Here is a 26699-nt window from a genome sequence, read left to right as displayed (position 1 = left end):
CTGAGAGTGGCAAGGGCACAGAATGTACTTTGGATGGGGGACTTCAATGTCTATCACCGAGGGTGGCTCAGTAGCCAAATTCTAAAGGACATAGCTGCTAGACTGGGTCTGTGGCAGGTGGTGAGGGAACCAACAAGAGGGCAAAACACACTTGGCCTTACCAACCTGCTTGCCGTAGATGCACCTGACCATGACAACATTGGTAGGAGTGACCACCACACAGTCATTGCGGAGACGAAGTCCCACCTTCACATTGAGGATACCCTCTATCGTGTTGTGTGGCACCAACACCATGCTTAGTGGGATAGATTTCAAAAAGGTCTAGCAACTCAGCACTGGGCAACCATGAGGTGCTGTGGGCCATCAGCAGCAGCAGAATTGTACAACCACAATCTGTAACCCCATTACCCAGCATTACCAAGCCAGGGAATCAACCCTGGTTCAATGCAGAGTGCAAATGGTACGCCAGGAGCAGCACCAGACATACCTAAAAATGAGCTGTCAACCTGGTGAAGCTACAACTCAGGACTACTTGTGTGCCAAAGAGCATAAGCAGCATGTGATAGACAGAGCTCAGCGATTCCACAACCAATGGATTAGATCTGCACAAGACATACCTGGACAATTTTCCACACTTCTGGGTAGATTCCAGTGTCGTAACTGTACAGGACAGCTTGGCTAGGGGCACGGTCCTGCAGTCCTGCCACATCCAGTTGTGAATGGTGGACAATTAAAAAACTCATTGGAGGAGGCGACTCCACAAATGTCCCCATCCTCAATGTTGGGGGAGCCCAGCACATCAGTGCAAAAAATGAAGCTGAAGCATTTGCAACAGTCTTTAGTCAGAAGTGCAGAGTGGATGATTGATCTTAGCCTTCTGCAGAGGTCCCCAGCATCACAGATGCCAATCTTCAGCAAATTCGATTCACTCCAAAAACAGCTGAGGGCACTGGATACTGCAAAGGCTATTGGCCCTGACAATATTCCGGCAATAGTACTGAAGACTTGTGCTCCAGAACTTGCCGCGCCCCTAGCCAAGCTGTTTCAGTACAACCACAGCACTGGCATCTACCCAGTGATGTGAAAAATTGCCCAGGTATGTCCCTTCCATAAAAAGCAGGACAATTACCACCCCATCAGTTTACTCTCGATCATCAGTGAAGTGATGGAAGGAGTCCTCAATCATGCTATCAAGCGGCACTTGCTTAGCAATAACCTGTTCACTGACATTCAGCTTGGATTTCGTCAGGGCCACTCAGCTCCTGATCTCATTACACCTTGGTTCAAACATGGGCGAAAGAGCTGAACTCCCGAGGTGAGGTGAGAGTGACTGCCCTCGACACCAAGGCCGTACTTGACTGAGTGTGCCGTCAAGGAACCCTAGCAAAACTGAAGTCAATGGGAATTCGGGAAAACTCTTCTGATTGGAGTTGTACCTAGCATAAAGGAAGATGGTTGTGATTGTTGGAGGTCAATCATCTCATTTCCAGCACACCACTGCAGGAGTTCCTCAGGGTAGTGTCCTTGGCCAACCATCTTCAGCTGCTTCATCAATGACCTTCCTCCATTATAAGGTCAGAAGTGGGGATGTTCGCTGATGATTGCACAATGTTCAGCACCATTCGCGACTCCTCAGATACCGAAGCAGTCCATGTCCAAATGCAGCAAGACCTGGACAATATCCAGGCATGGGCTGACAAGTGGTAAGTAACATTCATGCCACAAAAGTGTCAGGCAATGTCCATCTCCAACAAGAGACAATTTAGCCCTCGCCGCTTGACATACATAAGAAATAGGAACAGGTGTAGACCACTTGGCCCCTCGGGTCTGCTCTGCCATTCAATACGATCATGGCTGATCTTGTGTTTCGATTTCCACATTCCCATCTAACCCGGATAACCTTTGATTCCTTGCCTAACAAGAATCTATCTACCTCTGCCTTAAAAATATTCAATGACCCCGCCTCCATCACCTTCTGAGGCAGCGAATTATAAAGTCGCACAACCCTCAGAGAAAAATTTTCTCCTCATCTCTGTCCTAATTTTAAAACAGTGCCCCCTAGTTCTGGAGTCACCCACAAGAGGAAACATCCTTTCGACGTCCACCTTGTCAAGGTCATTGGAATCTTGCATATTTCAACCAAATCACCCCTCACTCTTCTAAACACCAGTGGAAATCAACCCAGCCTGTCCAACCTTTCTTCATAAGACAACCCACTCGCTCCAGGTATCAATCTAATAAACCTCCTTTGAACCGCCTCCAATGCATTTACATCCTTCCTTAAATAAGGAGACCAAAACTGCACACGGTATTCGAGGAGCGGTCTCACCAATGCCCTGTATAACTGAGGCATAACATCCTTACTTTTATAAAAACAAAAAAACTGCGAATGCTGGAAATCCAAAACAAAAACAGAATTACCTGGAAAAACTCAGCAGGTCTGGCAGCATCGGCGGAGAAGAAAAGAGTTGACGTTTCGAGCCCTCATGACCCTTCGACAGAACTTGAGTGAGTCCAAGGAAAGGGTGAAATATAAGCTGGTTTAAGGTGTGTTGGGGGCGGGGGGGAGGGGGTTGGGTGGGGGAGAGAGAGAGAAGTCCCTACAACCACACCAACACCCTCCACTTCTCTCTCCCTCCCCCCACCCAACCCCCCCCCGCCCCCCCAACACACCTTAAACCAGCTTATATTTCACCCCTTTCTTGGACTCACTCAAGTTCTGTCGAAGGGTCATGAGGACTCGAAACGTCAACTCTTTTCTTCTCCGCTGATCCTTACTTTTTTGTTCAATTCCTCTCTTAATAAAGGACAGCATTAGCCTTATTAATTACTTGCTGTACCTGCATTCTAACTTTTTGTGACTTGTACTAGAACACCTAGATCCATCTGCACCTCAGAATTATGCAGCCGATGGCATTACCATCACTGAATTTCCTACACTATCAACATCCTGGGGGTTATCATTGACCAGAAACTTAAGTGGACTAGCATATAAACACTTTGCCTACAAGAGCAGGACAGAGGCTATGAATCTTGCAGCAATTAACTCAACTCCTGACTCCCAGAGCCTCTCCATCAACTACAAGGCACAACTCAGGAGTGTGATGGAATACTCCCCACTTGCCTGGATGAGTGCAGCTCCAAGAACACTGAAGTAACTTGACACCATCCAGGATAAAGCAGCCTGCTTGATTGGCACCCCATCCACAAACATGCACTCCCTCCACCACTGACACACAGTGACAGCAGTGTACACCATCTGCAAAATGCATTGCAGGAACTCATCAAGGCTTCTTAGTTGACTCCTTCCAAACCCATGATTGCTACCATCTAAAAGGACATGGGCAACAGACACATGGGAACACCAGCACCTGGAAGTTCCCCTCCAAGCCACATACCACCCTGACTTGGAAATGTATTACCTTTCCTTCACTGTTGCTAGATCAAAATCCTGGAACTCCCTTCCTAACAGCAGTGTGGGTGTACCTGCACCACATGGACTGCAGCTGTTCAAGAAGCCAGCTCACCACCACCTTCTCAAGGGCAGTTAGGGATGGGCAAAAAATGCTGGTCTAGCCAGCGATGCCCTCATCCCATGAATGAATAAAAAAAAACTTGTTGCGTGTGAGTTTTGCCACCTAGCTCCTCCCACCCTCATTCGCCGACACAATCACTGTCTTGTCACTTCTCTCCTCCAGTAACCATTCAACCTTTCCCCACTGAGCCCATCCTTCCCCACCCCCCCAAATCCCCACATTTACCCCAGACCTAATTATCATTTTCATAGACATTCCTGCTCTCCCCCCATTCCCATAACTGTCGACATGCTCATATCACTCCTGGGCTTAACCACTTCCATTCTTGAGGCCAGCTGTACCCTGACTAGGTGACCCCCTCTCCAGCCCCAAGAGACTATCCACTATTCACCATCCACCCGTGAACCTAGTACTTCCTCCTTAACTGAACTAAATCCCTACTCTGAATGTGAATGCACTCCCTGCCTCATTCAAACCTCTAGAACCAAATTCTTGAACTCATGGACCACGCCATTTAGACCTCTCTCTCTCTCTCTCTCTCTCTCTCTCTCTGACGTTTCCTGCCCAGAGAGGCCATCTACTACCCTACTAAAGGTCAATGGGATGCATAATCTGCTTATCTCCTAACACGACCCAGACAGCCTGGCTTTCTTCCTGGGACACCCTTCCACTCTGCTCCTTGGCCTGTCTCCCCTATCCAGCCTCGGCTGCACCCTTGCCCTCTGATCCTGCCTCCCATCTCCAACCTCTGTTCCACCCTTCCCACCTTAGCTTGCCTCCTCATCCAGCCTTTGCTCCCCCTTTCCCTTCCTCCCCTACACCCCCTACTTTAACCAGCCTCCCTGTCCAGCCTCTGCTCCACCCTTGCCCCGTTAGCTTGCTTCTCCCATCAAGCCTTTGTGCAGCATTTGTTTTTTTTACTTTATTAATTCACTTTACTGTACACGTTATTAATTCAATATCTAAAAGAACAATACAAAACATTTCAAAATGGTCGTTACAGAAATTGCAATGATATTAAAAAATTTCTACACAGATCATGTTGCATCCTGAGGAGCTTCGATACAATTGTGATACATTTAATATTTACTGTATGCATTCAATGCAAGTCATACAGCTCACATCAGACAGTCTGACTTGACGGTAAAGGGGACAAAGGATCAGTCAGCCCAGTCCCCAAAGAACATGGTCTTGCCCTTGCCATGATTTACCTTGGCTCCTGAGGCCAGCTCGAACTGGTTGCAGATGCTCATCAGTCTGCGCACCAATCTGAGCAGAAGATGGTGACCTCATCCACGTACTTTGAGGCTTTGAGCCGAGTGCAGCCACTGTTTGAGATCGTCACTCCTCATTCCCCTAGCGGCACGGGATCTCAATCAGGAGACTGACAATTGTGAGTGGTCCCCAAGAAGGCCAAGGCAGTAGCTACTCACTGCAAAGTCCAAGAGGAAGTCTAACCTCACCAGTTGCATGCCACTTATATGCAGTCGTAAATGTCAATGTTCTAATTTCTCGCTGGCGGAGAAATTCATTTGGAGGGCCACTTAATTCTGGCAAGCTGGCCTTTTAATGAGCAATGACATGCAAATGCATGCAAAAGGGCTTCTTGACATTGTCAGGAAGCTCAACCCACCTTTAAAGTCCCGAGGATATAATTGCAAAAGCTCATTGCTCCGTGGGGTAACTGATTTTTGGCCTCTTGCCAAATTAAGTTACCCTGCCCACCAAGCTTCCTGCTGCTGGTGGGACCAGGTGATTCGGCCAATACGTCAGGTTTTACACTATCTGCTTTCCACAATTTTGTCATTTGCAAAAAAATCTTCCCTTGCTATAGTCAATCCCAATTCAAATAAACCAGTACTTCTCCAAATCAGGAGATAGGTGTTATCCTCTTATCCATACTGTTTTAGAATAGAGCATAACCGGCTGGAGAACTGTAAGAAGGCTCATAATGCAAGCTATTTTCTGCTGTCTCATCTTAATCTTGTTGCACAAATGATTGTGAAGAGATTCATGAATTTTAATTTTGTCCCTTACATTAGCCCCTTCCAGCATGCTGCCTGCAGGAAATGGCCACCCAGCCTTACACTTTTTGGTGTGGTTTGCCTATAATCTTGACAGTTGTGTAAAAAAAAAACTTACCAACCACACATGAAGTTGATGAACAGTGATCGGGAGGATCAACTTTGCCTCTTAAACTTTTAACCTCTACCTGATAGCCACAGATCTTGTCTCCTTTTAACCAGAGGTTTTAATAGCACCATTTCACAATGTACAGACAGCAAATTATTACAGTAGCCCACTGTTCTAGTATTCCCATCTCCGTGTTTATACAGATATAATAAAATGCATTCAACTAACAAAAGCTATTCTCCCTTACACCGTTCCCCTATTTTTAAGTAAACTTTATTTTTTATGCAGTTTTCTTCCCCCATTTCTCTCTTCTGTTGCGAAGCTGATGATTCGCATTCAAGTGTAGGCCTGAACACCACTGCCTTCTGATACAAGTCGCTTGTCTTCATTTGTGAAATAGACAGCGTGGCTTGAATTTTCACTCCCAGGTCAGGACTGCAGAGTCAGGACAATCCTGGCACCACAAACCTGACCCGGGTAAAAGTGGCTGGAAGGTTGGATTTTCGGCCTGGGGAGGTGAGTGAAAATGGGAGTCGCGGCAGGCAATCCCAGGAATAAGTGTGGAGGTTGCCAGCTGGGGAGGCGAGCTGGTCAGAAGACTTGCCTTGGTGTACTGGCACTGTGTGGAAGTTCTTTTTTAAAAAGACAATGGAAACAGCCCTCGCCCCTCTTAGGCCCTCACCCTCTCCTCCCACGCACACTCCCCTTGCCCCACCCATGCTAAACCATGTTACCTCAAGCCCCCCCTTCCTACCTCCCCCCACTCCCATGGCCTCACATATCCACCATGCCAACATATGCCTCTCTACCCATCCTCCATAGCCGCTCATACCCTCCATGCTCCTCTACCTATCCCCCATGGCCTTTTAAACCCCTATGCCAACTTAATACCAATTCATGCCAACCATTCCCCAGCCACCATCCCTTTGCCTTTACACCTACCATGTCAACTACACAAAATTCACCATGGGCAGACCCACCCATGCTGAGATGAGATAAAATAAAGTTTTGAAGTGTCTATTGAAGAATTCACTATTTTTTAAAAATCCCACTCTCATTGATAAAAACCCATTCACTACATTTACATTAACTTCCTTTAATCCCGTATTGAAATAAGCATTGGAATTCATAATCCCACTTTAAGGAGTCTATAATCACTTGGAGCTTCAATCAAAATGTGAACTGAGAGGCATCCCACAGTGATAATGGCAGATTGTGACATCAGTCATGTAGCACTAATCCAGTAATGATGACCTACAGGTTTATGTCAACAGACAGAGTGAAATAGCAAGCACTGATTTTTAAAAATACTGCAGTGTTTTTCAAATATTTAAAGGGCACAAGTTTTAAATAGCTTGATAGTTCCTTTTGACAATCCCATAGAGCTTGACAGTTCCAATAACTTTATGCACTTTTTATGCACACTTATGTCTACTTATGACAATCACAAAGGGCACCTGTCCTCTGCCAAAAGGACCTGTCCTCTCCCAAAGTTGTCCCAGTACCACATCCAAAAGGATACCCCACCTATCCAAGCAATTAGACAAAGTTTAGACCCGCTCCTACCAGGTCTAATATCCACAGGTCATGTTTTCCACTCCTAGCTGATGAAAACCCGACATGACTGGAAGCAGCTGCCCTTTTATATGGGAAACTGCTTCTGCGAACCACGGATATGCAACTTAGAATCAGCTTCCATTCCGTCCTGCGAAAATGGTGGGTGCCATGTTTGGGGGTGGGACTTTCAAATCCGGGCCTCCAAAGCCATTTCTGTAATGATGGAGAGGTTCTCTGTCTTTGTGAAAATTCAAGCCAGTCTGGCAGCTGATTATTCAACTCCACTTTCTTGCCCTATTCCTTTCATTCCCTTAGTATCCAAAAATCTATCCTGAATATACTCAGTGACTGAGGAGCCACAGCTCTCTGGGGTAGAGAATTCAATTGACTCATAACCTTTTGAAGAAAAAAAATTTCTCCTTATCCCAGTTGTAAACAGTCAACCCCTTATTTTGAAGCTGTAAGCCCTATTTCCAGACTTCCTGGACAAGGGCAACATCTTCCTAGCATCTACCCTGTCAAGTCCCTTAAGAATGTTGTATGTTTCGATGGGATCACGTCTCATTCTTCTAACCTCGAGGGAATATAGGCCAAGCCTACCCAATCTCTTCCTGTAAGACAATCCCCTTGTCCCAGGAATCAGTCTAGAACCTTTGTCGATTTTGTTTTTAATTCTATCCCAGGACCAGGACTAATAGCTAAGGCTATTTTGGTTAGGAGCTAATCCAACATAGAATTGGAATTCTACTTGGTTTTGTTATTTTAATGGAAAGTCCAATATATTTGAAGTTTCTATATTATACCTTTGTGTGTTGATTTATTCTTGATTTACAAGACCACAAAATACAAAAACACATTTCTCTTGATTGCTGTACATAGATTTCAGCAGTAAACAATGGTAGACAATTGTGCTCATTTCTGATGTACTCAACGGGTTCTGTCATTTGATCAGCCAGTGGGGCCCATAAATGAACCTGTTGATTTCCCTCTTTTTTTTGCCCTTGCTACATTTAATGGTTTATTGAAAAGATAGAACAGCTTGTTATCCAAGGAAAGCAGATGCCTATTTGTCAATTGGTCTGCTACTTAAAGCTGAATAAATCTTTGAATTAAGTCTTTGAACATTTTTAAGGCAGAGCTAGATAGATTCTTGATTAGCAAGGGAGTGAAAGGTTATTGGGGGTAGGCAGAAATGTGGGGTTGAAGTTACATTCAGATCAGCCATGATCTTATTGAATGGCAGAGCAGGCCCGAGGGACCGAGTGGCTTACTCCTGCTCGTAATTCATATGTTTGTATAACGTTGAACTTAATAATTTGTGTCACATTTAAAAAATTTTTTTACCCCTTGTAAGAAATGACTTTCAAACATTTCTGTGTAGGCACCATTTAAAATATTAACACATCCCCAGGACCTCTTTACAAATATTGACATGCTCCAGAAGTCCACTGCAAATACTGACACCTCCTGGGAGCCTGTGTGAATATTGACACACTCCCAATGCATACTCCCTAATTTTGTAAGGACAGCGGAGGCTATACAAAAGGAAACAGTAGTATCAATACAGGAACTATTTTTATTGGTGTAAACCCACAGACCAATGTGGTAGTAAGTCAACAAGTGTAGAAATGTAATTAACTCATAGACTGCAATTTCCTAATGAATGTCCAGGGACCATGATTTGAGAGCCTATTTATTTAGAATTCCTTTACCTCATCTACCATTATTTCATAGAGAATATGACATTATGAGACATAATGAGACATAACTGTGCCGTTAGACTGTCCTCCCTTGGGGTATCAGAGCTTAACCCAATCTTGCCGTCAACTCGTGCCCATTGTTTCCATAGTTATTTATTACTGGATCACAGTCAGGACTAGGAGCCCTAGATGTAACAGCACTGTGGGAGTACCTGCACCTCAAGGACTGCAACAGTTCAAGGCAGCTCACCACCGCCTTCTCAAGGGCAGTTAGGGATGGGCAATAAATGCTGGCCTTGCCACTGACACCCACATCCCATAAATTAATTTTTTTTTAATTGGCAGCGCGGCGGGAAGGCCACCTAAGGGCCTTCCTGTGCCGGACTTAATTGGGGTGGTGTTGGGCACTCTACCCACCACCCTCCTGCCTGATTAAATGCACCCCACCAACTCACCACATGGAAGGCACAATATTCCACCTAATGTCTTTGTTGCAACACTGAGATCAATTACCTCAGTGGAGGCTATGGAGCTAAATTGGAACTATATTACTCCATGTGACTCAGTTCTACATGAGCAGCGCATGAGGGTTTCTTAAACTGCAGGGCACATATCCAAGTAGGGTGTGGCAACGGGCTGGAAGACTGAGAAGTGATGTTTTGAAAGTTAATTTAACTTGAATGGCACAGAACCAAAGTAGCACTGGTTCTTCCCAATTGATTGCAGCTATTGCAATCGCATCATGGTCATCTCTTCCGAGTGCACTTGGTTTTCTTGTCCATTTAGGGCTGCACCTCCAATTTCTGACAGCTTCTTTCTGTGCACTCGTCCAGCAAATTGACCTGGTCTCTCCCTGCTTTCTGCTTCCTTGTTCAGTAACCACACCCTGCACTGATGATGAGAAGTAAGAGAGGAAATGAAGTAAAATACAAGAACAATAGAGAGGAAGGGAGAATTGAAAGGCACAGGGAGAGAAACAAAAGTGAAGGAGGATGAGACCAAAGCAGGTGGTCAGAAAAGAGAGCAAAATATGAGGTTAGAAGATTAGGAGAAAGAGAAAGGAGAGAAGCAGAGGGGTGATAAGAAGACAAGGTAGTGAAGGAAAAAGAGTACCAACTGGAGAGCGAAAATTATAAGGTGAGAAAATCAAAGGAGGTAGTAGGAAGAGAAAAAAGAGAAATGAGGAGAGACAATGATAAATTGAAGGAAAGAGGCAGGAGAAATAAAAAAGAAGAGACATTTTTCCAAATTGATGGGTATTTGTATCCTTGTGTAGATGGGAACAGGAGGCTATCTGAAAATAATCAAAAGTGTTTAAATTATAACTTAGCTGAATGTTTCTGCCTTTATTTCTCAGATGAAGGATGAAAATGCCGAGAAATATGATGAGAACCTCCACTATCCTGTCCTTGTCACTCTAACAAAGCAGGAAACAGCCATCAATCCCCAACCAAGCTGAGACCTGAGAACGTACTGATGTTGTCCTGGTTCTTCTAGTGGCTGCACTCATCAATATGAAAGCACAGTTCGTTAACAATTTATCCTTGAGGACGCTCATTATGAAAGGAATACTTGTGTTGTTGAAGAGTAAGAAAAATTCGCAAGTGTGAACTCGCCCCTTCCCCCAAACACAAACCACAGAATTTGCAATGTTCCACGTTTTTCCAATTAAAGCAATTTGCCTCACTGAAGGTGATTGTATACATGTAATTGTTCTTTTCTGATTACTTTGCTATTTAAAATGTAAAGTCCTTTATTTTCTAAGGTTTTTTTTTCCTAATGCAGTTTTCCTACCTAAAGAACATTATACACTTGTTTATTTTTCAATAAATTTCTAGAAAAAAAACTCCATTAATAATAAGCAATCTGCAAATCCCTTTGTTTTCTCCAAATTTTGGCACAAACCTAGATTTTATGCAAAAATGCTTTAAGCTTGGGTGGTTTTCAATTCGGTTTACTTTACCTATCTGCATCATTGCAGGAAATCTTGTAAACTTGACCACAGCTTTTGTGAGATAAAGCCTGTCCAACCCTCTGCCCCTCCCTTCCAATTATGTATGATTAGTCTCAGTGTGTTGTGTCAAGATGAAGGAGTGTGCTGAGCGGTTATTATCTGTTTAGGTGCAAGGAATCCGTGCAGTTTCTTACTTTCTGCAGTGAATGAATCTTTTGCAGTATTTGATTCTAGCAGTTCACTGTGGTAACCTTTTTTTAAACCTACATTTTGGAGTAATTAATTTTAAACCTCCATTTGATGGCATCACAGCAGATAACTTGCAGCTCTGAGTGACTCCTAAATATTACATATATAATTCTCATCAAACTTTCTCAGGAAAATCCTTATATCATTGCACACATTAGATGAGCAATCACTTACACAACCAAAGTGGTGTCAAAAGCTGGGCCAATAGTTTAGGACAGTAAGTTGAAAAGTAGTTTTTAACCTTGATGTTTATTGCTATTTTTCCAAATGTCGCTTTAACCCTAGTTTTGAAGGAAGTAAAATCTCAGAGGTGTTGTGCATTATTCAATTTTTTTTGCCTCTGTACCCCTATTTTGTGCTTTTCATTGCATTTTTTTTCTTTCTTTGTCTTTCTTCTTTCCTGTGGTTAAGCAGATCCTGAAAGAAGGGCTTAGCAGTTAATACTGGGATCTGGTTGTAGGATGTATACAGTAGCAGAATCCAAGAAGCTGAGCAAATGATAGAAGCTTAGTGTTGCAAACTGAGAAGGAAAATTGTTTTTAATTAGCACCTTGGTAAGAACTGCTGATTAATAGTGTTTGGTTTTGTGAAGAGCTTTCAGCTGAGTAATTTGTGCAGCCATTACAACAGTTTTGTCAGAGCTCCTCTCCTGTTGTTAAACACAAACAGCAGATGATAACGGCCCAGATGAGTTTGTCAAGTAACAATTTACATTACTGAAGAAGTATCATTTGCACTACGGTGCAGTAGCTCATAAAGAACCAAAAAAGGTTTTTTTTAAAGCTTTGGGGAACAAACTGTTGAGTGCCAAGGTGCCCTTTGAGTAAGATTTATTTCAGCAATTTCCATTGCAGCTTGAATTTGTCTATGTGTGCATCCATATGCTTAGGTGTGTGTGTGTATATATATCTATGATCTTATTGCTAGGCCAAATGGGGAGTGCTCTGAGCCAGACTCATATCACAGCAGTGGCAGTTAACCACTGAAAGGCCTCAGAATGATAAAGTTTCAAAGTAATGCCAGTTCTAAAGGAGATTCAGACTGCATAGGAGCCTCTAAAGAAAAGCTATACTGTGCTGATGTGAATGAAGAGTCATCCACCCCATGCAGCACAAGCCTAAAGGTCAACTTTGTGGCTGTGGCCTCCGATATGAAATTGGTGGGCATGGTAAAAATCTGAAATTCAATGCAGCTTCAGAAATGGAGGGCCTCCAGCAATGGGTGTCATTAAGTGCTTTCATCATAATAAACTTTAAACTGTTGGCTTTATGAATTGCCAGGCAGTTTTGCAGTTGCTCAGAAGGAGCTTGCAGTTTCTTAAATGTGACAAGCGCTATTAGGAATTGTGACTATGTTTCAAGCATACTTGGCTTTTCTACTCCCGGAGTGATTGCTGCCTATTAGTCAGCATCTGGGAAGATTTTCCAGTGGCAGTCTTAGTTCAAGAGCTTTCTGGGCTTTGACCTGCTTTTTCAAGGCATTCTCTGAGGAGTTTTGTAAGAAGAGAATGCTAGAGGATTTGTGGCCACTCTTTATTAATTCCATTTGAGTTTTCTACTGCTGTCATATAGAAATGGCTTTCATTGTTTCTAGGCTGCTTATTCGCCTGCTGTTCCTTTCCACATGTTCCTTAAAAGAATGATTGCGAATAAAATTGTAAAACTGCGAGAGATCTATTTTTGGAAAAAAAAATTATTAAGCTCAACTTTCTATAGATCTTAAGTAATACTTGAATGTCCCATGAAATGATCAAGTGTTAGTAATTTCACATTCAAATATGTCACACAGCATCAATTCAAAAATATATGTAGAAGATACACAACAGGGAAATGTGGAATAGGGAATTGATTCTATTCATGAAGAAAACTTGAAAGCTCGCAGTCACAATTGAGTTATCAAGGCCTTTGTAACTGGAATGTGTTCTACATTCCAGTTCCCCACTGATAAAGAATATATAAAATTAATTAAATTTGTTTTCTTTTTGTCTTTACAATTTTGCTATTTTAGTTATATTAATGCTATTTTCAACTTTGATGCTAGCTCCTGTGCTATCAACCTTGTCCTTTCACCTACATTTCTCAATTTAAAAAATACGATGACTGTTGGAAGATGTTTTTGTACTGCCCATTTGATCATGTATAATGCATCTGTCCTGCAGCAAATGGCTGGTACCTTGAATATCCTATTAGAGGGCTAAAGAGTTTAATCTACAAACTATTCTTGGCCAGACTCCACTTCGGTTTACAGCAGTGAGTCATCTAGCTACGATGAGACTTCAGACTTGTGACATGATAGAAAACTTGCATTGTCATATTTTAAAATTTACATTTTTGCTGGTGTAAGGAACTGACTTGTGTGTTTAACAATTTACATTCACACAGCAGGGTGTACATGTATTGTTTACAATTGAGGTGTGGTGTTTTGGTAGCGTACCATTACGTCACTTATATGAGAACATGCCCATTCATGCATACAATTACATTGCAAGGTTGTCAATCAAAAACAAGTTATTACTATCCATGGTGCTGAACGCTAAACTTAAATACAACTGAAAAGTCAAGGTTCACCCAACAGTCAAGTTTTGTTTTGTAAATTGGGGCTGGTTGAGGGAACCATTTGAGTAGAAAGGGGAAGCCATATAAAAATAATCCTGGTAAAGACTTCTCGTGTGCAATAAACCTAGAGTTCCGTGTATGTAAAATGAATAACGGATTTTTACTGCACAGAAGTAAGCCAGTAGGTCAGTGAACCTGTGACAGCTCTCTGAATTTCCAACTTAGTCCCATTCCCCGCCCGTTTTCTGTATTCTTGCCTTTTTAAATCTTATTGTTCAAATACTTAGATTTTAAAAGCTGTTATGAATTCTTCAACCACTTTCCAGCAAGACCTTTTCATGACTCAACAATCCCCTGCAAATTAAAAAAAGATCTAATCGGTACCTTTGCTCTTTTGGTGATGATCTTAAATTTGTGCTTTCTTACCAAATCATTGATCAGTTACCTTATCAAAACCCCTAATAATTTTGAACGCTTTAACAGTTTTTTTCTTGACTTTCTTCCTTTAATGTAGAAAGAGACTCTGCTCATAACAAAAACAATTAATTTTTGTTATCACAATGAATCTCTTTTGCAACCACTGCATGGTCTTGAGATCGTTTCAAAAGTAGGATGCCCAAAACGGAACTCAATATTCCAACTGAATCCTAACCAATGGTTTGTATACATTTTGCTTTGCTTTGTACTATTTATGCCTATTTGTAAAACTTGTGACCTGACTTTTTTTTTAACAGCTTTGTCAATATGCCCTCCCATTTTCAAAGGTTTATTTATTTGAACCCTGGTCTCTCTACTGCTGTATTCCTATAAGGTTTTATCATTTTATGCGCCATTAAGTGCCTTGGGATGTTTTACTACATCAAAGGTGTTATATAAGTGTAAGCTGCTGTTGTCTATAGTTCCTCCTTATTCATGCTTTCAAAATTTATCAGCTCAGCATTAAATATCATCTAGCATCCATCTGCTCAATCTGATAATCTGTATCCTCCTCAAGTTGCTTGCTGTACACTTTTTAGTTCACCAAGACCCTTATTTGTGTCATCTATAAATATAGATATTATGTTCAAATCTAGCTCAGTTGTGACATTGAGAAAAGCCTTGGAACACGATTTACATCCCTCTAATTGAAAAATATTGATGAAACATTATCCTTTGTTGTCTAATCTTTAATGAAATTTTCATGTTGCCACATTCACTTTAATACTGTCTTAACTTCATTAAAAATCTCTATGTGCAGCACTTCATTAAATGATTTTTCAAAATCCATATAAACAATATCCACTGTCTTTCCTTTACCAGTATCCTGTTACTTAGCGGTGAATACCAACTTGCATTTCACAAATCCATGTTCCTATTTAACTTATTTAGGTAACATTATTAGGCTGACTGATCCAACTGCAATAATCGTGGCTGATTTTAATCTACATATAGATTGGATGAATCACAGTGGCCAAAGTGGCCTGGAAGATGAGTTCATAGAGTGTTTTTGGGCAATTTCTTAGAGCAGGATGTTCTAGAGCTAACCAGAGAGCAAACAATGGTAATATGCAGTGAGACAGGATTAATTAATGACCTCATAGTGAAGAACTCTAGGTAGTCGTGATTATAACATGATTGAATTTTGCATTCAGTTTGAGGGTGAGAAGAGTGAATCTAAGACTAATGTTTTAAACTTAACTAAAGGCAATTACAAGGATGTGAAGACAGAGCTGGCTAAAGTGAATTAGGCAGGTTAAAGGGTAAGACAATAGAGATGCAGTGGCAAGGAGATCTTTCATAACATTCAGTAAAGATACATTCCAGCGAGAAAGAAAGACTCTAGGAGAAGGATTTGCCATCCATGGCTAACTAAGGAAGTTAAAAGACAATATCAAATTGGAAAAAAAAGCATGCAATTCTGAGAAGATTAGTGGTAGGTCAGAAGATTGGACAGAATGTAGAAAACAGCAAACAATGACTAAAAATGTAATAAGGAGGGAAAGGTAGCTAGAAATATGAAAGGCAGCAAGAGCATCTGCAAGTATTTAAAAAGGAAAAGTGTAATTAAAGGAAGTGTTGGTCCTTGAGAGAGTGCGAATGGGGAATTAATAATGGGAAACAAGGAAATGGTAGAAGCATTGAACAGATATTTTGTCACTGTCTTCACTGTAGAAGACTCAAATAACATCCCAGAAATACTTGTACCTCAAGAGGAGAAATGGAGAGAGGAACTCAAAATGATTTTAATCACCAGGGAAAGAGTATTGAGAAAATTATTAGGACTCAAGTCTGACAAGTCCCCAGGACCTTATGACCAGTATCCTACGGTCTTAAAAGAAGTGCTGCGGAGATAGTAGATGCATTGGCTGTAATTTTCCAAAACTCCCTAGATTCTAGAAAGGTCCAGTCAGATTGGAAAATAGCAAATATAGCTCCTCCATTCAAAAAAGGAGGGAGACAGAAAGCAGGAAACTACAGACCAGTTAGCCTAACATCTGTCATAGGGAAAATGCTGGAATCTATTATTAAGGAGGTTATAGCAGGGCACTTAGAAAATCTTTAATGCAACCGGGCAAAACCAACATGGTTTTGTGAAAGGGAAGTCATGTTTGACTAATTTATTAGTGTTTTTTATGAAGTAACAAACCATGTGGATAAAGGGGAACCTGTAGATGTGGTGTACTTGGACTTTCAAAAGGCATTTTGTTAGGCGCCGCATCAGAATTTACTACTTAAAATAAGAGCTCATAGTGTAGGAGGTAAAATATTAACATGAATAGAGGATTGGTTAGCTAACAGGAAGCAGAGAGTAGGGATAAACGGGTCATTTTTGGGTTGGCAAGCTAAAACTAGTGGAATGTCACAGGGAACAGTGCTGGAGTCTCAACTATTTACAATCTATATCAATGACTTGGATGAAAGGATGGAATGTGTAGTTGCTAAAATTTGCTGATGACAAAGATAAGAAAGTATGTTGGAAGAGGTCATAAGGGGTCTGCAAAAGGATGTAGACAGGTTAGGTGAGTGGGCAGAAATTTGGCAGATGGAGTATAATGCATTAACTTGTGAACTTGTCCATTTTGACAGGGAGAATAGAAAAGAAATGTATTATTTAAATGGGGAGAGGATTGCAGAACTCTGTTGTACAGAAGGATCTGAATGAATCACAAACCGTTGGTATGCAGGTGCAGCAAGTAATTTGGAAAGATGGCCTTTATTGCAAGGGGAATAGAATATAATAGTTGGAAAGCTTTGTTACAATTATACAGGGTATTTGCGAGACCACATTTGGAATGCTGTGCACAATTTTGATATTCTGATTCAATAAAAGATATAATTGCATTAGAAGTAGTTCAGAGAAGGTTCACACAACTGATTCCTGGGATGAAAGGGTTATCTTATGAGGAAAGGTTGGACAGGTTGGGCCGGTATCCATTGGAGTTTAGAAGAATGAGGTGATCTTATTGAAACATATGAGATCCAGAGGGGAGTTGACAGGGCGGATGCTGAGAGGATTCCTCTTGTGAGAGATATTAGAACTAGGGGGACACAGTTTAAAAATAAGGGATCTCTCACTTAAGACAGAGATGAGGAGAATTTTTTTTCTCTCAGAGGGTCATTAATATGTGGAATTCTCTTCTCCAAAGAACAATAGAGGCAGGGTTGTTGAATATTTTTTAGGCTGAGTTAGATTCTTGATTAACAAGGGAGTCACAGGTCATGGGGGTAGACAGGAAGTAGAGTTGAGACCACAAGCAGATCAGCCATGATCTTATCAAATGGTGGAGTAGGCTTGTAGGGCTGGATGGCTTTTTCCTGCTCCTAAGTTGTACATTCATAAGTATGTTTGTATAGTTGCCTCAATTTTCCTGTCTCCCTTCATGAATGTTGGTATTAAGCAGGAAACCTTCCAGTTCTTATGCAGGCCTGGTCCCTCAATTGTTCAGTGGCTAAGGCACAATGTTGTGATACTGAGTCATTCAGTACATAATGTCCTAGCTTTGACCCCAATTTATGCTGAATAATTGATTTCAGTCAGAACGGCAATGTTTTTATAAATCGGCCTCAATGTCCCATGAAACATAAGACAAAGTTTCCTCTCCTGATTGTGAAATCCAGTAATCCTGCTGACTGTGTACTTGTTGGAACTTCAGGTGAGTAGAGGACCATTCTTAGTTGTGAAATTTCCCAAGACAAAGGTATTCTGTCACTTGCTTCCCAACCTAAATATGAAGATTCCCAAACTGAACCAGACTATTTGAAACCTCCGTGGCCTATTTAACCCTGAGCTGAGCTTCTAATCCTTCCCCATCAAAAAGACTGCTTCCTTCTGCCTCCATAATATCACCCACTTCCACCCTTGCCTTATCCCAGAGCTCATTTGCTGTCAAAAACCTCATCCATTGGCTGGATTTTACGGGGGGGCGGGGAGGTGGGTGTCGTACTGTTCACACCCCCTGGTAGAGAAGTTGATTGGTTTGGCTGCCCTGCAGTGATAATACGCTGTTTCCAGCCAGTGAAGAACTTTTCCCCTTATTCCCATTTACTCCAATTTTTCTAGGGCTCCTTTATGCCATACTCGGCCAAATGCTGCTTTAATGTCGAGGGCAATCACTTCCATCTCACCTCTGAAATTCAGCACTTTTGTCCATTTTTGGACCAAGGTCTGGCGGAGCCCAGCTGCACTGGCGGAGCCCAAACTGGGCATCAGTGAATAGATTGTTGCTGAGTAAATGCTGCTTGGTAGCTCTGTCGACGACATCTTCCATGACTTTGCTGATGATCGAGAGTAGGCTGATACGGCAGTAATTGGCTGGATTGTTTGCATCTGTTGGCACTTGGCTCCATTGGTTTTTTTATTTACTCCTCTCCCATCTAGAATGTAACCTAGCTGTACTATTTGTGGTGAGGGTGCCCATTCATTTTATGTAAATGTCTTGACCTCAGGAATTACAAACAATCCATTGCTTTCTCTCTTTGCTGCTTACGTTTTCAAGCATGAGTGAGAATCTGCCCTCTCTTTTTGGGGCAATTAGATATTAGGGAGAAGAGATAGGAAACAAGGATTCGAAAGGAAGGAAGGGAAATCGAGTGTATAAAAATATAAAACCTCATACAAGTTCCTTAATGCAGGTAAGCTTTGGAAGAGGAATGCCAATGAAGGAAGAATTGGATGGAAAGTCATCCAAAGCTGCAGTAATGCAAATGTTGGTGGTTGCCTTGCAAAGAAATCCGGTCAGAGGCTTGAGACCAGGTCACCAGTCACCTTTTGTCATTTAGCTCAATTGATTTGACAAGGGTAGCAAGGATGATGGAACATAAAAGCAATTAATCATTTTGTAGTACAGAACTTGAGTCTTGCTGAATAAAGCTACATACTGTCAAAGCTTTTCGTCTTGCTATACAAGATAAGTCAAGAGTAAGGGGACAACAATTTATACTGCATGAGAAGAGAGTGCTGATTAGTTGGCAAGTGGACTCTGATTGGTAGAGGCATTGCCACAGAATGCAGCAGAGAACTCTTAACTGCCAGGCTTTTGTTTCAAATTCAGATCAGGCAGGTTGACTCAGATTGGCCAGGGCATTGCCATGGGGAATAAACCAGGCAATAGCTGTTCCCCCAAGCTTTTTAGTTGAGAAAAGATGCAGTATGTAGACATTCTTCTTCTGTCTGCAAATGATAGGGCCCTGTGTATGAATATATGTGGTTTCTAGCATGTGTAAGTGAGCCACACTGCAAGCCCGACTGATAACCTTAAATTGGTTTTCAGTGTAATTTAAACAGCACATCCCTTCAGCTGTTCATAACAGGCTGGTTGGGTATGGTCAGTACTTTGCTTATGCTTGCAAAGCTCAAAATATAGGTTTGCACGAAGGTAGTGGGTGGGAAAAAGGATGTTTTATCCGCTGGCCATAACGGTGGCTTTTCATGCCATATCATCCCATTCCTAACACATCCTGCCTCACTATTTATGCATTCCCAGGGAACATGCCAGATTGCTGGCGCAGCAGGCTTGGATTTGCCTGTCATGCTGTGACCTCAGCACTTCCTTCGTCCAGGTGCCATAATTAAAGCACACCAGAGCATATGCCTACTTTGTTTCTTCAGACCAGGAATGCCATCAGAAGATGGCATTCCTGTCAGGAAGAGCCATCAACCTGGCCTGGGAGGCCGTGGCAGTGGCAGTCACTGGAGCACAGAAGAGGTCAGCCATCCAGTGCAGGAAGAGGATGAATACTCTCATCCATTTCATCAGGGTAAGTCAACGGCCTCATCACTTTCAACACACACACTCGCAAACTCATCACACACCCACAGGGATCTCTCATCTCAAGGGACAACAACATTAACTCTCACACACCCTCACATCTCCATCAGGCTCATATCCTCTGGAGCACATATGCTCAGACCATCCATGAATCTGCTCACCACACAAACCTTCCACCCATTGCCATGCGTCCTGCTCACACCCTCTCCATCTGTCATCATGCAGGAGAAGCTGGCTCGCCACAGCAGGGAGAGGTCCCAGACCAGGGGATGGAGTGCCCCATCTTAGGCCCCTCATTCACTTTGAGGAGCGTGCCGTCACGTTGACTGGTGAGGGATGTGGATCGGGCCTGCGGTGATGGTAAGTTTGGCGGCGAACACCCACATGAGGATCCTGCACCCCATCATCCCCCTATCAACCCAACTGGGAACGCTCTCGCTCCTGCTGCCATGCACTAATTATTACTACTTCAGTTCACAGGGAGCTCTGCCAAGCAACCAACACCCTCAGCCCACCAGTCCCTCAGCTCCATCCATGTCCTCATTTCCAGCCAAGGAGACACCTCCTCCATTGAAGAGCTGGAAATAAGCAGCCTGGAAGACCTGTCACAGGGCTTACACATACCCTGCACCAGCGCAGAGATACATACCTTGGCGGGACCTAGATCTAGAGCAGGCTCAGGTTCACAACGTGGTGGTCACCGCATGGACACGTGCATAGCAGGAGGAGGCACCTTCAGCCGAGCCCCCCCGGCACTGAGGACTGATGGGGAAGAGGCATCTGTCTGATCTGAGTCAGGTGACAAGCCCTGGATTCGGTCTTCCAATTCATCGTGGAGAGTCAGCAGAAGGCAGGGGAACAATAATCAGAGCCGTGAGTCAGAGTCAGAGGAGTGGGCCCATTGTTCCCTGATGAAGTAGTGCCCACATGAGCATGTATCACGGTCTCCATGGGAAAGATGGCGGATGCCATGGAGACCGTGGTCCAGCTGAATGCGAAAATGCACATAGACCTGCACTCCATCGCGGTAGCCATGGGTGAGTTCTTGCCGTGGCAACGCGAGAGTGAAACGGGGCACCTTGACATCCCTCCACGTGCTCCTACCTCTCAAGGAGACAGGCCAGAGCCCTCAGGCACCCGAAGGGAGGAGGAGCGGCAGCTGGACACCCTCAGGAGTCTCAGAGGCTGTTCTCACTTTGCCTGTGAACCCCTCAATTTTGTGCTCTGTCACTGCAGAGGGAGTGCTAGCCCACAGAAGGACAGCCAAAGCAAGCCGGGGCCCTCAAGGCCTCACCTCTCCAGAGGACACTCATCAGGGGCAGCAGGGCCTTCCATTGCACAGGCTGTCTCCACCCTCTCCTGCGGATGTCAGGGCAGCACCAAGAAGGAGTGATAGGCCTGGAAAAGTGAAGAATTTCTGAACATGTGTTTGCACTGGTGACACATTTTGTCACTTTATAATCTGAAAATATATTCACTTTCACTAAATAATGTGTGATTGTGCCTTTCAACTCATTTACAGGCTTCGTGAGTCCTCCCGCTGCATCCTCCCCCCACTAGCAGTTTATCTGCACACAGCTGGACCATGAGTGCTTCTGGAGGGAGGAGTATGTGTGTGTGTGTGTGTGGCACGGCCTTTTGGAGCTTCATGCAAGTACTCTCACGATTGCAGAACCTTCATCCATCACACTGATCTCAATGTCCTGAGCATTTTCAGTGCTGCCTGCTTTGGTTCTCTTGCAGTTGTCCATCTCCACACTCCCATGCAGCACCTGTTCCCATCCAACACGAGGCTCCACTCACTTTTTATTTGAAAAACACAGTCATAATCAAGTTTCTTGTAAGATCCCCTGTCCTTTCCCCCTTCACTGTTGACTCCCCTGGCATCACCTTCTACCACCCCACCATCACCCACCAACAAGAACCTTTTTTCTTTCCAGGATGTCCAGGTGAATGTGCACATTCCCTTCCTTCCTGAGAATCGCACCCCCATCCACGTTGACCTCCCTGATCATCTCCTTCCCACCCCCATGTCTTCCTCCAAGTCGCCACCAAACACCCTCGCCGCCCTTTCTACTGCTACCGTCACACCCTCACCCTCCCACCCTTCCAGTTCGTTCTGCCCTCTCTCATATTCACCATCCCCTCCTACCATGCCCACCCTCAATTTGCTCCCCAGGAGGCAGTCATTGACTCCACAGACACCTCCCTTGCACATTCATCTGGACATCCCCCAGCCTTACTCCCTCCTCTACTGTTCCTCTCCCCTCCACCCTTACTCCCTTCCCCCCTCCAAACACCTTCACCCCACTCCGAACTCCTTCCCTCCCTCTGAACTCTTTCCCCCCCCCGAACCCTTTCCTCCTCCCGAAGTCCTTCCCCCCTCAAACTCCTTCCTCCAAACTTCTCTTACACGTTCCTCCCCCCACACCTACCTCCCCACTTGCCACATTCTCCCTCATTGCAACCTGCTCCCCTTAATCCCCTCCTAACCTTCTTTTCCACACCCCCCCCACCAACAACCTCACCTCCCAACCACTGGTAAACCTTCCCCTCCCAGTCAAACCGAGACTTTCTTCTCCAAACCCTCCCTGGAACATCTTCCTCTCACACTCACAGCTGGACCTTCCCCCGACCATCTATAGCAACCCTAGGCCAAGACCATGATGTTCTGAAGCAGATCCGAGACATCAACGGAGACCTCCCAACTTTCATGAGCTGCTTCACGGTAGAGCCATATCCATGAGAACCTACCCAGCATGCAATGCTGTAGCTGTAAGGCTCCAGCACCTTCTGCTCCTCAGATGTCCGCCATTTGAGCAAGACCCTAACAGTAAGTCCCGACGTCTGCACGTCACACTTGTCTAGACGTGTTCTGGGCTGGCCTGTTTTCCTGCGGCGTAAGGGTAAATCTGACATTGGTGGATGATTCTGGTTGGGCTTTACTTTACATCCCATTAGCAGGATGCAAAGACGGTTCAAGCCAGCCTCCAGCAGGATTGACGTTTTGCCATGGCAGGCACACATCGGATAATCCTGCTGTGTTTTCACGCCAGCATGAAACCAATTTTTGGCCTTCTTGCCATATTGTTCACCCCCCATGCCTGCCATGACGCCCAACACCAACTGAACCAAAAAATTCCAGCCGTAGTGTCAAACATTAGATGTAGTCCCCTCATTGGACAGCACATGTTAAGCAATCCTGATGGTGCCAGGACTTATACTAAAAACCAATTTAAGATAATCACTTAGGGTCTCAGTGTGGCTCACTTACACATGCTAGAAGTCACATATATATATACACACAGGGCCCTGTCATTTGCAGACAGAAGCATGTCCACATGTTACGCCTTTTCCAACTGAACAAAAGTTTGAGGGAACAGCCATTCCCTAGTTTATTCCCCATGGCAGTGCCTTGATTAATCAGAATTGAGTTGTCTGGTTTGAATTTGAAACAAAAGCTTGGCAGGGAACAGTGTTCTCTGCTGCATTCTCCATGGCAACACCTATACCAATCAGAGTCCACTTGCCAACCAATCAGCATTCTCTTCTCATGCAGTATAAATTGTTGTCCCCTTACTGTTGGTTTATCTTGCCTAGTTGTCCTGATGAGCGCAAGACAAAAAACTTTGATAATATGTCGCTTTTTTTCAGCAATTAAAGCAATTGTACAAATTGGAGTTATTTTGGCCAAAGGTTGAAAACAGTTGCTATATGGATGCACTGTTAATAAGCTATTTGAAATTCTAGATTTAGCAGAAAATTTTGGTCCTAATTGCTGATTACCATAATTTGAACTTGACTGGAGGTGCCACACAGACACCTGCAGGTTTAGCATTCATGTGTTGATGAGATGCAATTTTCATGAGGCAGCATATATGTGCTTCTCACACCCACTTCTGCTAAAGGTGTGGATTGCATTGGCTGGCACAGAGTGGCACGTTGAAGGAAGGATCAGGAGGGGGAGAGGGCATACTGATACTTGGATATGGCATTGGAGGTCCTGGTGGAGGAGGGTGTCCTGTATCTTCAAGGGGGAAGGATGCCACCTTCCTATACTCACCCTCCTGTCTCCCTCTTGTGCTGCAGCACATACTGCTTCACCTGCCCTCATCTCCTCCTATTCCTCATCCAGAACAAGGGGGACCCCTAGAAAGATGCCAAGCACTCCTTTTCTCCTGTTGATTCCTATAACATGGAGTAGTGCTTGCTCTTATTAGGTGATATCCTCAAAGAATTCCCAGAATAAGTATTGCTTGAGTGTTCAGTGAAATCTTGAAAAATTTTCCTAGAAAGTCTTGTGATGTGTTTCAGAGGCTCTCTTCACCGCTATAGCAGCAAAGATCATGAATTGGTGATTATCTGTTTAAGTAGCCCTTGAAATTAACGTCAATGCCATGTTTACGCTCAAACTGCCAGTCTCTATTAGGAGCGGGTGTTATTTGAAGCACTAGCTATCAAAATACTGTGAAACCACTTTAAGGAGAGCTAGCAGGCTTTTTAAGTGGCAGTCAACTGTTTAGCATACCTCATGGTGACTTCCTAGCACTGACTTCAACTCCTTGACCAACATAAAAGCAAAATACTGTGGATGCTGGAAATCCAAAACAAAAACAAAAATACCTGGAAAAACTCAGCAGGTCTGGCAGCATCTGTGGAGAGGAACACAGTTAAGGTTTCGAGTCCGCATGACTCTTCAACAGAACTAAGGATAAATAGAAAAGGGGTGAAATATAAGCTGGTTTAAGGGGGGTGTGGGTGGGACAAGAAGAGCTGGATAGAGGGCCAGTGATAGGTGGAGATAACCAAAAGATGTCACAGACAAAAGGACAAAGAGGTGTTGAAGGTGGTGGCAAATCGGAAAGGGGATGGGGATGGAGGAGAGAGTTCACGATCTAAAATTGTTGAACACAATATTCAGTCCGGAAGGCTGTAAAGTGCCTAGTCGGAAGATGAGGTGTTGTTCCTCCAGTTTGAGTTGCTTCACTGGAGCAATGCAGCAAGCCAAGGACAGACATGTGGGCATGAGAGCAAGGTGGAGTGTTGAAATGGCAAGCGACAGGGAGGTCTGGGTAATGCTTGTGGATAGGTGTTCTGCAAAGCGGTTACCCAGTCTGCGTTTGGTCTCTCCAATGTAGAGGAAACTGCATTGGGAGCAACGGATGCAGTAGACTAAGTTGAGGGAAATGCAAGTGAAATGCTGCTTCACTTGAAATGAGTGTTGGAGGAGAGGGGAAATAAAGGGGCAGGTGTTGCATCTTCTGTGATTGCATGGGAAGGTGCCATGGGAGGGAGTTGAGGTGTAGGGTGTGATAGAGGAGTGGACCAGGGTGTCACAGAGAGAACAATCCCTATGGAATGCCTCCAAGGTGGATGAAGGGAAGACGTGTTTGGTGGTGACATCATGCTGGAGTTGGCAGAAATGGCAGAGGATGATCCTTTGAATGTGGAGGCTGGTGGGGTGATAAGTGAGGACAAGGGGGACCCTACCATGTTTCTGGGAGGGAGGTGAGGGCAGATGCGCGGGAGATGGGCCGGACACCGTTGAGGGCCCTGTCAACCACAGTGGGTGGAAAACCTCGGTTAAGGAAGGAGGACATGTCAGAGGAACTGTTTTTGAAAGTGGCATCATCAGAACAGATGTGACGTAGGCGAAGGAACTAAGAGAATGGGATGGAGTCCATACAGGCAGCGGGGTGTGAGGAGCTGTAGTCGAGGTAGCTGTGGGAGTTGGTAGGCTTGTAATAGATATTGGTGGACAGTCTATCACCAGAAGTTGAGACAGAGAGGTCAAGGTGGTTGACAGGGCCCTCAACCGTGTCCGGCCCATCTCCCGCACATCTGCCCTCACACCTTCTTCTCCCTCCCAGAAACATGATAGGGTCTCCCTTCTCCTCACTTATCATTTCCACCAGCCTCCGCTTTCAAAGGATCATCCTCCGCCATTTCCGCCAACTCCAGCATGATGCCACCACCAAACACATCTTCCCTTCGACCCTCCGGTGGCATTCCGTAGGGATCGTTCCCTCCGTGACACCCTGGTCCACTCCTCCATCACCCTCTACACCTCAACCCCCTCCCATGGCATCTTCCCATGCAACCGCAGGCGATGCAACACCTGCCCCTTTACTTCCCCTTTCCTCACCGGCCAAGGGCCTAAACACTCATTTCAAGTGAAGCAGCATTTCACTTGCACTTCCCTCAACTTAGTCTACTGCATTCGTTGCTCCCAATGCGGTTTCCTCTACATTGGAGAGACCAAACGCAGACTGGGTGACCGCTTTGCAGAACATCTTCGGTCTGTCAGCAAGCATTACCCAGACCTCCCTGTCGCTTGCCATTTCAACACTCCACCCTGCTCTCATGCCCACATGTCCGTCCTTGGCTTGCTGCATTGCTCCAGTGAAGCTCAACGCAAACTGGAGGAACAACACCTCATCTTCTGACTAGGCACTTTACAGCCTTCCGGACTAAATATTGAGTTCAACAATTTTAGATCATGAACTCTCTCCTCCATCTCCACCCAATTTCCGATTTTCCCCCTCCTTTTTGTTTTTTCCAATAATTTGTATAAAATTTTCTTTTCCCACCTATTTCCATTATTTTTATTTCTACCTTTTAGCCTTTTTCAATTCCTTCACCCCCACCCCACCCCCACTAGGGCTATTGGTACCTTGCTCGTCCTGCTTTACACCCTTAATTAGCACATTCCTTTAGATAATATCACCACCTTCAACACCTCTTTGTCCTTTTGTCTGTGACATCTT

At 44.1% G+C, this 26699-nt stretch overlaps 1 protein-coding gene across 2 annotated transcripts in view; it reads left to right on the top strand.

Annotated features, from left to right (window-relative positions):
* camkmt (calmodulin-lysine N-methyltransferase) overlaps positions 1-12795 on the top strand; it is a 322062-nt gene extending 309267 nt beyond the window's left edge. For both annotated transcript variants that reach the window (XM_041178496.1, XM_041178487.1), the window contains exon 11: positions 10284-12795. In XM_041178496.1, the coding sequence (XP_041034430.1) occupies positions 10284-10385 (102 nt within the window). In that variant the 3' untranslated portion in view covers positions 10386-12795. The remainder of the gene's footprint in view (positions 1-10283) is intronic.
* Positions 12796-26699: the final 13904 nt, after the last annotated feature.

The sequence above is a fragment of the Carcharodon carcharias genome, chromosome 2 (assembly GCF_017639515.1).
Source record: "Carcharodon carcharias isolate sCarCar2 chromosome 2, sCarCar2.pri, whole genome shotgun sequence".
NCBI classification, from domain to species: domain Eukaryota; kingdom Metazoa; phylum Chordata; class Chondrichthyes; order Lamniformes; family Lamnidae; genus Carcharodon; species Carcharodon carcharias.
This window is presented reverse-complemented; position numbering and strand designations above follow the sequence as displayed.